The sequence below is a fragment of the Coturnix japonica genome, chromosome 10 (genome assembly GCF_001577835.2).
Source record: "Coturnix japonica isolate 7356 chromosome 10, Coturnix japonica 2.1, whole genome shotgun sequence".
NCBI lineage: Eukaryota > Metazoa > Chordata > Aves > Galliformes > Phasianidae > Coturnix > Coturnix japonica.
Window position 1 is genome coordinate 17,851,206 of NC_029525.1, and position 11,973 is coordinate 17,863,178.

The window sequence follows — 11,973 nt, forward strand, 5'->3', positions numbered from 1 at the left end:
CAACGGGACAGGCCCGAGATGGGGCCGGTTCCGTCCATCCGGTTCTGTACGTTCGGTTCCGTCCGTTGCGGTGCGGATCCGAGCGCCGTTGAGGAGCACGTGATAAAAATATAGAGAGAAGGAAAAACTTTACGCCCAACGTGGGGCTCGAACCCACGACCCTGAGATTAAGAGTCTCATGCTCTACCGACTGAGCTAGCCGGGCGCTGCCGAACTTGTTGTCCATGTGCCCTTCTCAGCTGCGCCTACGTAAACTATATCCTATATGTAACATCTGTAGTGTTCTGCTGTTGGATTTAGGCATAGAAATGCAGAGTTCTGAGCAGGAATTGCTTCGTTTGAAAAATGTCACTGGAATAATGTCATTATAAAGCCATTAAACCTGACTCACAAGTGATCTTTCCAATCCTGCTTATCTGAAACCAAACCCGTGTCTTTGCTGTTCTTTTAACATTTCAGCCTTCTGGCTTCAATAGAGCTGACTGCTGAGTTCTGATGGGTACAGGGAAGGGAAGTGCTATAATGAGCTCAGTTAGCAGCAGTCCGGAGTTAGTGAGGAAGGGACTATGATTCCCTGCCGTCTTTGTGCTCTGCCAAGGAGTTACTTAAACAAAAGGATCCAAGTGCTGTGTTTTATCGTGAAGAGAACAAAAAAACAACCCCAAAATGACAGAGATGTACAAAGGGACTCAGCCCTTGTGTTTCTAATGGGAAACAAGACAGCTGCAATGGAGCAGTAACAAAGTGCCTTTGGTTGACGTTTGTGTCGGTTTGCTGTGAAACAAGAGGCAGCTCTTTCACAGAGGAGCCAAAACCACGCGTTTTCCCGGTGGGAGGAGATGATTTAGAGCAAATGTACGTTGTTTGGCCGTTCTCACCATAGAACCCTATTGCTTTCCACTCTGCGAAGTGTTGAACGCCGTGTCCCGCTCACGGCGGCCGCGCGGGGTCACTCCCGAGCTGCTCCGGCAGTTGCGGGACAGCGGCGGGGCCGGGCCGGGAGAACAGCGGCGGCGGGGCGGCCCCGCGGGCCGGGAGACGCTCAGTGCCCGGCCCGGCCCTGCCCGCACCCATGCCGGCCCCGGGACGGCTCCTGCTCCTCGCCGCCGCTCTGGCCGCGGGCGGGCAGCGGAGCGGCGGCACCGAGCAGCCAGGTGAGCGCGGGGTGCGGGTGGGGATGAACGAGGGTGCGGAGCCGCCCGTGGCAGCTGAAGCTGGAGCCGGGGCTCCCCGGGTTTCCCAGCTCCAGGCAGGATCTGTTGATACCCTCGGACCGCAGCTGGGCTGTTGGAGCATTGGGACCCTCTGAGGGAGGTGCTTTGCCGCCAGGAATCTCCTGCACGGTGTCCAGACGTTTCAGATTGATTGATTGATTATTTTTATTCACATTGCTCCAATAACTGTAATTAAACAGTGGGAATGTGTGTATGGAAAGTGGAACTGGCAGCCAGTTGTGCTGTGGTGGTGCTTGGTCTGTGGGATCAGCTATTGGCAGCAGCCCATGGCAGAAGGTGAGGATGCACTGGCAGAGGCGAGGTGAAGCAGCCCAGGTGATGCACATACTGTGCAGGTACTGGGAACTGATCTACCTACCAGATCTGGGTAACTGACCCTGCTGAGCTGCCTTGGGAGTTCAGCATCCAGCTCAAGTGGTAGGAGGAAAGATGCTTAATCCTAAAGCTAACCACGGAAACCCTTTCTTTGCAGAGCCTGCTCTGTGGTCCTCTGGCAGTGACATCGTTCATCCAGTCAAGGTTGATGAGAGGGGATCCTTCCTGTCCTACGACTTGTCCCACCGAGCCCTTCACAGAAGGTCTCTTTCCTCCAAGAACAAGTTTCTCGCTTTCTATGAACTGCATTACAAAGGACAACCCCTGAAATTCAACCTGAGCCTTAACACCAACCTCCTCACCCCCGGGTTTGTCACTGAGAGGCGATATGGGGGAATTGCTGATGCCAAGATCCAGTCTCACACATATAACTCCTGCCATATGATTGGGGAGGTTCAGAGCCGGACGCTGAAGGGAGGCCTGGCTGCTCTGAGTACATGTGATGGGCTGGTAAGTACCAAGGTTCTTAACCAACAGGGAAACAGCAGAAGCTGTATGAAATCCTTTTTTCTTTGGAAGGTGCTGGCAAAATTCCTCCTGACAGCAGCAGAGTCAGGATCTCAGTGTGTAGGTTTGATGCTGCTTCGGGTGACCTGACTGTAAATTTCCCATGGATTCCAGTAGTTTGAGAACTCTTGGGACTGTGTTTACTTGTGTTTGTGTCCGAATTCCCAAAGAGCAATTCCCATATGGCCTCCATCTTCTAGTACATAAATATAGGATTATGAGAAACTCATCTGAAAGTGTAGTTGATCGAAGCCTGGAGATGATGAAATATCTCATGGTAATGAAATACCATTTCATGATAGTGTGGTTCATGCTGTCTTATTCCATGGCCAAGATTTTCAGAGGCAATAATGGCCTTTAAGAAGGTACATTTTTGCTGAAAGCCAAAGTCATTTTCTCTACTAAGACTGTGGTGTAAGAACTTAGGAAGGCAAATTCATGTCTTTAGCATAAATTTGCATGTCTGCATTAGCTTGTGTCTGGCTGGCACAGGTACTGGGTCCCCACAGGGTTTAAAACCTTGGAGATTTGCAGAATCGTTGCAGTGTAACTTCATAACTCACATGATGTGAGGACACTCCTCAAGTAGGGTTAAGGGGATGGCAGCAGCGCTGTCATGTGAGGGGTTCTGCTTCATGTGGTGACCACTGCACAGAGCTGGCGTGCACATGGGGCACAGGGCTGCTGCTGCAAGTAGGAAACAGCAAAAAGGAGCTGATACAGATGGAGCAGGCATGGGAGAGATACTTAGTGTGTCCAGGAGCCCAGAAGAGTTGGCTCTGGCAGCACAGCATGGAGAAGGTCATGAAAAATGCTGTGCACATCCTGGGAGGTGTCAAAGTCACTCTTTTCCTACTAAATTTAACAGCATCTGATGGTGTTGAGCAGCTTGCACTTCATAGCTCACTGAGTCGGTGGGTCAGATCGTTTCATTTGCTGTCAGTTCAGCAGCTGGGGTTCTGTCTGTGAGGTTTGAGGTCTGAAGAAAGCCTGCTGAAGGGCTTGAGAAGGGCAGGTAGCTTAGCCCAGAGCTGGGTCCCACACTCAGAGCTCTAATGCTGTTTTTGCATTAACTTCTTCCATGGCTTTGAGTGGGTTTTTTTCCATCTGAAAAGCTGGGGCTGTAAGAACTCCTGTCTTCAGGATAATGAATGCTAAAGGAATTGGTTAAAAGGATTAAACATCTCTTTGTGAATGAACTATGGATGGGAAAGAAAAATACTACTCATTAAGTAATTCATTTTCTGCATAACGTGTCATTTGGAAACACCTTTTTATGATGGTTTGGAGAATCACATAAATTAAAGCCTGTAAAATGGGTTGGAAATGAACACTATCATATAAATGCTGTAGGTGTGTGTCATGCACAATGCTGCCTGCAGCCAATGGACTGAGTGGTGACAAAACTTCAGGCTTAAGTTGCTTTAGAGCTTCCCTGCTCAGTCATAAAATAACCAAGGCTTTTTGTTAGGTACTGAACCACAGGAAGCTGCACTGACAGTGTGCTGTGTGTCTCACGTAATTATCAAAGAAAGTAAAGTGTGTCACTGAGCTTTGTTACAGTGAATTACTCACACGCACCTTGTAATTGTGATAGCTGTTACAGGGTGTAAAGAAGGAACTCATTGCTGGTGTGGGATGATTTATTTCCGTGGGCTGCAGAAGCATATTGCATTTGTACACGGTGGCAATACCTTGCATTTCAAGCCCAGCATTGCTCTGTTGGAAACACTCTTCACTTCTGAGCTATACAGCACAGATGGGCTGTCACAAAATTCCTGCTTGTGGCAGCCTCAGGTGTTGAAATAAGTCCCATTACCACCTCAAAAAGCCAAGTTCTCCCATGTTCCTCCTTGTCCAGCACTTATTAGATGTATAGCATGGGATAACTATTCCTTTTTTAACAACCTTGCCTGCCTTTGAGATCAGTTTTTGTGTAAGGCTTCACTTTTCTTAGAAGGCTGTTACAAGACTTTAAACTCCTCCTGTCAAGGATTCTGAAATGAAACACGGTTCTAAGGGCTGGATTGTGCTCTCTTGTGTATAACATTGTCGGCTCAGATTCATCTTCTCCAGGGCTGCCTGCTCCTCTTGTTATAGCCTGTTGTGCATGAGAGTCAGGGAGGCAGGAGCAGGGATGTCAGTGCTGTGTGCAGTGGTGGGCCATGACATGTGGGGTGCAGTGAGATTAGCAGGTGTGTTTTAAACAGACCTTCCTGCAGACAGCAGACCCCTCGGCATTCCCACAAAACCTCCTTGGGGCAGAATGCAGCCATTGCAGGGCATCCCAGGCAGGCTTACGTGGGACAGTGCTCTCTGCTCCAGCTGAACCCAGCCCAGGAGCTCCTGGTTCCTGGGGTGAAGCTGCCCAAAAAGCTTCCCATTCAGCAAATGCAAGTGCTTCCAGATAACTGTTCCCGAGATGCAGTCTGGGGCTTTGGGATCCCAGGTGAGTCCATAACAATGTGTTGCAGCTGGGCCAGGTCCATAGGGTTCATAATTGAACAAAGAAAGTTTTAGGGTCTCATTTCCTGCTGAAGGAGAGATGCCAGTGACATATCCTCCTTGTTGCATGAAGTGGAATTCTTCTTAGACTGACTTGCCTCGATTTGAGTTCCTGCTGTGATCAAGTGCTCCCATAAGTTCCTCCTCCTTTTCTCTCAAGGTTTTCTGGTGCTTAACCACGGGAGGTCTGTGGGTTCACAATGATGGGACTTAGTGCAAAGGTGACTGACTTCACCTTGTGAGGATATCCTTGTGAAAACATCTCCACTTGTACTCAAAACACTCGTGCTGAACTGTGACCAAAACCATAGTTTGCACTGAAATTTAAAGCTCTCCAGAGCTTCTCCATGAAGGTCAGGGAGAGGTGGTGTGAACATGGAGGAGGAAGCACAGTCCAAGGTCAAGTGTACACACATTCTTGGTGTGTTCTGGTTCTCTGAAGAAGGCATTTCTCTATCTCAGCATCCCTGCTGTCCCTGAACTCATTCCTTAGTGTCAGATCCCTTTTCAGTTCAGCACCCTCTGCACCTTGTGACTGGAATCTCTATAACTTTTTGCTTTGCTTCTCATCAACCCATGCTCAGTTCCCTTTGTCTGAGAATTTAGAGCTCAAAAAACAGTCTCTTTAGAGAAGACATGTTTCTACCTGGAACATTTTGCAAATCTCTCCCTGCTCACATTCATACTAGGTGCAGATGGCTTCATGATTACATCTCTGTCTCTCCCTGCTAGAAAGGTGTGTTTCGGCTCATGAACGAGGACTATTTCATTGAACCAGTAGCCACCAGCTTTCCCGAGGATGCAGCAGCGCAGCCCCACAGGATATATAAACGCCATGCTCCTGAGCACCCGGGAGAGCAAGACAAGAAGCAGCCAGCAGCACGGGCAGCCTGCGGTGTGCAAGGTATTGTCCCCTTTCTCATACATTTCACGATGAACTGACAGCAGCTATATCCTAGAATTCACAATTTGGGTTCTGTAATTTGAAGTACACAGTGAAAAGATAAAGGAATCAGTGCCAATCCTTAGTTTTCTAAGGTGCCTCGGCAGACATGCTTGTCTTAAAATCTGGGAGGGTTCAGCTCCTGCAGTCACATCTCAGCACTCAGCTTTTACCCTGAAGGACATGAATGCTCTAATATGAGTTTTGGGAGTAGTTGTGCTGGTCCCTTTTGCCACTTATGTGGCTGGAAAGGAAATGCTCAGAACATTGAGACACAACTGACCCGTGGGTTTGTGGTGGTTTCTGTGGGCGGTGGGCAGTGCCGGGCCCACTTGGTGGCTGTCTGCCGAATGGCCTCGGGCTCCTTATTGCAGGATGGCTGAGTTTCTGAAAGCGTGGGCACACAGTGGTTTCCACAAGCGTTTTCATTATGGGAAGGCTGACCACTGGTTCAAATTGCAAGTCAGGAAATTTTGCTTGCTTAGCAGCAGGCAGAAATGTTCTGATGTTCACAGGAATTACAGCAGTTTTTTTTTTCTCCTGCCAATTTTCCTGTATTTGCTTATGTTTCTCACATGCATGCTGAACCTCAGGCCTCTCACTCTCATCTTTTCCTCCTGGGCCTGCTGCAAGCATCCTGTGATGTGGAGACTGAATATTTGTTTTTGATTCCTTGCAGACATCAGTTTGTAACTTGCCAGAAGTTTGGTTTTTCAGAGTAAAACTTAGTTTCCATGAGCTAAATACCAGAATTCCCATTTACGCCAGTGAATCCAGGTTGTCACCATGACCCTTCTGCCCAGCAGAATTATTTGAGTGCACATTAAATGCTTTCTGTACCCATAGCACTGTGCTTGTACTCGTGTCAAGGAACTAACTGTCCATTTCTGCAAAGGCAGCTCTCCTTCCTGCTTTTTGGAGAGGTAGAAAACCAGCAGGTTTTTGTGATGAGCTGCCCCCTCCCTCAAGGTGCTTGTATGGAGTCTCTGTTGGAGAGTGATCCCTTTGCTTTCCTCCTGAGCTCCAGGGATAGGGCTGGCTCCCAGAAAATGACTGTCCTGGAAAAGGCAGTGGTGGCTCAGATGGACAGTGCTGACAGCTGAGAGCAGAGCTGGGAGGTACAGCAGTCTGTGCTTCTTGCAGGGTTTTTTTGCTGGAGCAGAACTCAAAGGCTGCATTGCACAAGCAGAGGATCATGAGCTGCAGTTCTGGCTCTGGGAGGGAGAGTGCATGAGGCTCAGAGAAGGAAGTTCAAAGCCTTTCCCATGATAAAATCCCAGGGCTAATCATAAACTGGTTGACGCTGTTTTCAGTGAAGAACAATCGATGCTTTGGGCAGCCTGGCTGCTGGAGCGTGAACCCACATCCCTGAGGGCTGGTACAGCTACACTGAGGTCTGTGTTGCCCTTGTTATTTTGGAGCTATTTTAACCCTGCCTAGTTGAAAATTGAATGTCTGCCTGCAGTAAAATCATGTAATAGGGAGGTGTTTGCCTTAGGAAGAAATCCTGGAGACAAGAGAAACAGCAAAGGTCTTAAACATGAGATGACTCACTCGCCTCAGGAGCTGGGGCAGCATCCCCACAGCTCAGCAGCACCTGGAGCTGGGAGTGCTGGCCTCCCACGCCAAGCCAGCAGCTCTAACTTAGGGTCTGTGCAGCCCTCAGTGCTGAGCTGTGAAGCAGCAGATCTGTGTGTAGTGGTGACAGACAGACACAAGACAGGGAGGTTGGAAAGACTGGATGCTTTACTTTGCTACTCTGAATATTTGAAGTTGCATCTTCTAGTCAGTGCATCTTGTCTTACTAATTCCCTAGAGTTTCCCACACCCTTTTATTCTATAATCATTTTATCTTTTAGTCATTCTTCCTTTAATCTAAATGAATAAACTGATAATCGTAATAATGGTTTCTTCTAGACTTTGAAGCCTTTTGATTGTAAATGAATTTCACTAGGTATGGTGTGGCTAGCGTGTAATATAGCTCAGTCTCTATTTGAATACAAACCAGCAATGTGGACATGATGTTATATGCCCTGGAAAGGAAACTGAAAGTCTACAGGACATGTATTACTTCGAGTCTTTCATCATCTACTGATGTATTGCTGGTTTTCTTTGCAAATCATCACACACAGCCAGATGGGTGTTAGATCAGCCTGGTATTCAGCTCCTGTCAATACCCTGTGCTGCATATTGTGAGCCTGTATGTACAGCTGGGCAAGCATGTGAGGGGGATCATGAGGGGAAATGCCATACAAACCCTGCTCGGTAGCCAGGGAGCTGTCTGCACCGTGCATGCATCCCACATGGAAGCTCAGCAGCAAAGGACACAATGAAAACAAACTTCAAGGAAGCCATTGTGATTAAACTGTCACAGCGGTATTAGCAATTCATCAAATCATTCAGATACTTTGGATTTTTTAAGGCTGGGGCATAAAGTACAGCTAAAGCACAGTATAGTCCATAAAATGTAGAAGCTCACTGTTAATAAAGCAAGGCAGAGCCCATAGAAACTAGTCATAAAAGCATTTCCCACTGCGTATCATGTGGTTTGTAAAGCTTTTACCCAACTTGGGGCTGACCCTGACCTTGATCTTGGAGCAGCGTCACAGGAAAAGTCTTGACATGAGAATTCCCAGTTTCTGGTGTTCATTAGGAGCGTCCAAGCCGTCCTTTGGCATCGTGTGTCTTTTCAGCCCAATGAATGTCCTTGTTTCTCTGAGGACGAGCAGCACAGAAGCCCAGAGTTCAGTCTTCATGTGGCAAAGGAAATTTCTGTGTAGCCCTGTGAGTGTTTCAGTCTCATCCAGGACAGCAGTGATCTTTGGGATTTGGCCCAGGACATCCAGTTTCCAGGGCATGGAGTTTATTGTGTTGGGTAACTGTCTTTCCCAGCAAAACAGAGATGTTTGATGATACTGGGAAGAGCTGAGCTGCTGGTGTTGTTTCTCTACAGTGCATGGTCAAGCCTCTCTCCATGTTTGCCTATAAATTAATGTGTTGATACATAACGCGAGCGCTCTGCTCTGGGAGACTGCATGTTCCTCATGAAATATTTCAGACCCTGTTTCAGTTGGAGAATTTATTTCAGAGGATTTGTTTTCTTTCTCTAATGCTGATGTGCAGTGTTGTGAAATCACAGTTTTCATCTCTCACCGCATTTTTGGAGTATAGCACAGCAAATACACAAGTGATGGGTCTGAGTGAGAGTCCTCCTGATCAACACCAACAGACGGTTTAATTTATTTTACCAATGCTGCAGACTTTTTACCAGAAGTGAGTCTTTCTTCTCCCTTTAATTTCTCAGAATCTCAGGAAAGCCTGGAGAAGTCTGAGAAGCGGAGGGAAAGATGGGAACAGAAACAATATAAGAAGAGAAGGATAAAGCAGCGTTCCATCAGCAAGGAGAAGTGGGTGGAAACGCTAGTGGTGGCAGACACCAAGATGATAGAATACCATGGGAGTGAGAACATCGAGAAGTACGTGCTGACTGTGATGAACATGGTGAGTCCTGATTTTCTCAGCTGCAGAGCTGCCAGGTCCCTAGAGATGCAGCTATGAGACATAAGGGCCACTGGGCTTGCCAGAACTCATTCATGGTGAGACCTCAGCAAATCTCTCACCAAACAGGCTGTTCCCACCCTCACATTTACTTTGCTGCATTGTTCAGTCCTCCATCTGCTTCAGGAGGATGGTTTGCTGTGAGCGAGTCTTAGGCCAAAGTCTTGGTGCAGATGGGAGCAGCTCTCAGCCTGCAGCAGTTTCACCTTCCCCGTGGGGGTCAAGGGCTGTTCCCTTCCCTTTCTCACTGAGGGTGTTTAACATGGTCTGCCAGGTAGATACTGCAAGTGCAGGACTCCTCCCTCACCTACTGCTTCAGGACAGAGGGGCAGGTGCTGCCCATGGCCACAGCATCACCACTGCTGCTCTCTGCAGTCAGGCAAGCAGGCTGCTTGGGCAGGGAGGTGCAGCTGAAGTTGAAACCACTCTGAAACCTGTGCTGGGGCCACCCACATCCCCCTGCTTGATAAGGAAGCCTCCTCACAGGAAAAGCCCTGCAGGGATGTGAGAGTTCTGGCTCAGGCTTCCTTGAACTTAGTGTTGGCAGTGCCAATAAGAGACACCCATGAAGAGAGCGCTGCAGGGCAACTGCCATCGTGTTTTTCATCTCAGTCCCAAATGCTGCAGAGCCAGTGCCAGCCTGCCAGTGATGGCTGAGTGCTCTAGCCTGGTTGACAGAAGTGTGAATGGCTTTCCTGGGAAGGTGCCACTGAGGGCAGCCGAGGGAAGGAGTGAAACATAGATCCAGCCTGTAGTTGAGCTGCTTTGCTGGCACTAAACCATGGGAGTATTTAGTGGTAAAACTTAGAGGCAGGTTTTGAAAGCTGACTGTAATAATTGCATTGAAATTCCTCAGGTTTTCATTCTGCTGCTTAAACTCAGACTTTTCTGGAGGCATTGACTTGTAAATATGTGGTATGATGTGTTAATGAGCTAACCTTACACATCCAGACTACCACTCTTAATTTTGCCTGGAGTCACAGACTTAAACCATCAGACTGGTTTAAGGTGAGAAGGGACCCCTGGAGGTGACCTTGCCCAGCCCCTGCTCATTCCAGGCCACATTGAGCAAGGCCACGTCCAGGGTCATGCGTGAAGAGAAACTGATGGTCTTGAAAATCCAGGCAGGTTTTGCTAAAGCCATAAAACAAGCAGGTAGGTCAGTGTGAGTTGGTATAATCTGTTTGCTCTTTAACTGTTGTGGTAGCATCTGTTTGCATTTCAGAAGAGGTGTGGTTGATGGCTGGAAGAGAGAGTGGGATTGGGTAGAGGACCTCAGGGTAACATCTCTGGATTTCCTGGTGTGGGTGAAGACACTGAGAGAACACTGGCTTTGAGGTGTTTAACACATTTGTTAGGGAGTGAAAGTGGAGGTGGTCCCCCAGGCATTTCTGGTTGAGTTTCAGCATGCTACATAGATTATATCAGTTTCCATTGTGTTATGAATGCTTTTATCTGGGTCTGCATCTGGTCTTGTCTTTTATTTTTGGGAATTCCCCAAGATGTTGAGATGTTGTCAACAACCTTCAGTAGGTTCCCTTTAAGCTCACGTTGCCTTGCAAATGTACTTACCAGGAGAACTGTCACAGGGCAAGATGTTTCTTTTGGGCTTTATTTAGTCCTTTGTACTTTGCAGGTGGCAGGGCTGTTCCACCATGCCAGCATCGGGAACCCCATCAACATCGCTATAGTGCGACTCATCCTGCTGGAGAATGAAGAGGTAAAAAGAAAACAAAATGACTCACACTTCCATCCTGGCAGCCAAAGTGGGATACACAGAGAGTTGGCCTTGAAAGCCTGTAAACTCTCATACACAGTTTTCATGGATGAATTGTGTAAGATTAATACAGATTCCCATGCTTTACTTCCTGGGCTTTTGCATGGGCTGCAGGTCTGGTAAAGTCAGTAGGACTGTATGTCAGAGGAGCTGTGGATCGTGATTCTTATAATGATTTGTAATTTAGCCACTGTGATAGCATCTTCCCTCTCATCCTGTAATCTATGGGATGGTACCCAGTGCCACTGGTACTATTTGCCTGTAGCAGCATCCCTTCAAACATGGTGCAGGCGTAGCTCCAAGTCCGTGCTGGGGAAGTATGGTCCAACGGTGGCTGAGTAGCTGAAGCTCACTGCGTCCCACAGGAGCATTTCCTGCCAGTAGCACTGGCGGAGGCTGTGAGTTGTTGGTTGTTTGTGTTTCCCAGCTGCAGCAGTTGCTGTTCAGTCTGGCTGCGCAGCTGCATCCTTCTCTAAAGCACATCAGCCAGGATGGAGTATTTTCCTGCAGCATTTCTAAACCCCTGGTATCAGATGACTTAATGGTTCAGTTGAATCATTGGTGGGAAGAAACAATTGTATTCCCATCCAGCCTACAGCTTACAAAATGCAGAGCAATTCCATCTAAGTGGCAGTTACTCCTGATCTTACTCTGATGGGTCAGAGACCAGATCCTTCCGCATCCTAAAAAGCAGATCCAGTAACAGAACAACAACTGACTTTCAATTGTGTTGGCAGGAGGATCTGAAAATCTCCCACCATGCAGACAACACCTTGAAAAGCTTTTGCAAATGGCAGAAGAGCATCAACGTGAAAGGAGATTCCCATCCCTTGCATCATGATGTTGCAGTCCTGCTCACAAGGTATTGTGTCCTGATTTTATGCTGAAGGTGTTACTGTACCACCTAGAAGCTCCTCCAGTGGCTGCAGGCAGGTGGGACGCAGGGAGCTAGTTGCATATTTTAGTGGAAGCTTGTTTAAATCTCACTCCCTGTACCTCAGCCCTGCCTGGAAGCCTCCATATATAACTTGAAATCTGAAAGTGGCCTGGCTCTAGTGGCTGGAACTGATGTC

General features: G+C 47.9%; 1 protein-coding gene and 1 non-coding gene across 5 annotated transcripts in view; one reads left to right on the plus strand and one right to left on the minus strand.

Annotated features, from left to right (window-relative positions):
- Positions 1-132: 132 nt before the first annotated feature.
- TRNAK-CUU lies at positions 133-205 on the minus strand. Its single transcript has one exon. It is a non-coding gene; the product is annotated as a tRNA-Lys (tRNA).
- A 794-nt stretch (positions 206-999) lies between these two features.
- The window catches only part of ADAMTS7 (ADAM metallopeptidase with thrombospondin type 1 motif 7), a 50,601-nt gene continuing 39,627 nt past the window's right edge, over positions 1,000-11,973 (plus strand). For 3 of the 4 annotated variants that reach the window (XM_032446807.1, XM_015873287.2, XM_015873288.1), the window contains exons 1-6: positions 1,001-1,154; positions 1,708-2,060; positions 5,355-5,526; positions 8,870-9,066; positions 10,760-10,843; positions 11,638-11,762. In XM_032446807.1, coding sequence (XP_032302698.1) covers positions 1,073-1,154; positions 1,708-2,060; positions 5,355-5,526; positions 8,870-9,066; positions 10,760-10,843; positions 11,638-11,762 — 1,013 coding nt within the window. In that variant the 5' untranslated portion in view covers positions 1,001-1,072. Of the gene's footprint in view, positions 1,155-1,707; positions 2,061-5,354; positions 5,527-8,869; positions 9,067-10,759; positions 10,844-11,637; positions 11,763-11,973 lie in introns of all 4 variants that reach the window. The other variant, XM_032446806.1, reaches the window with a different exon arrangement.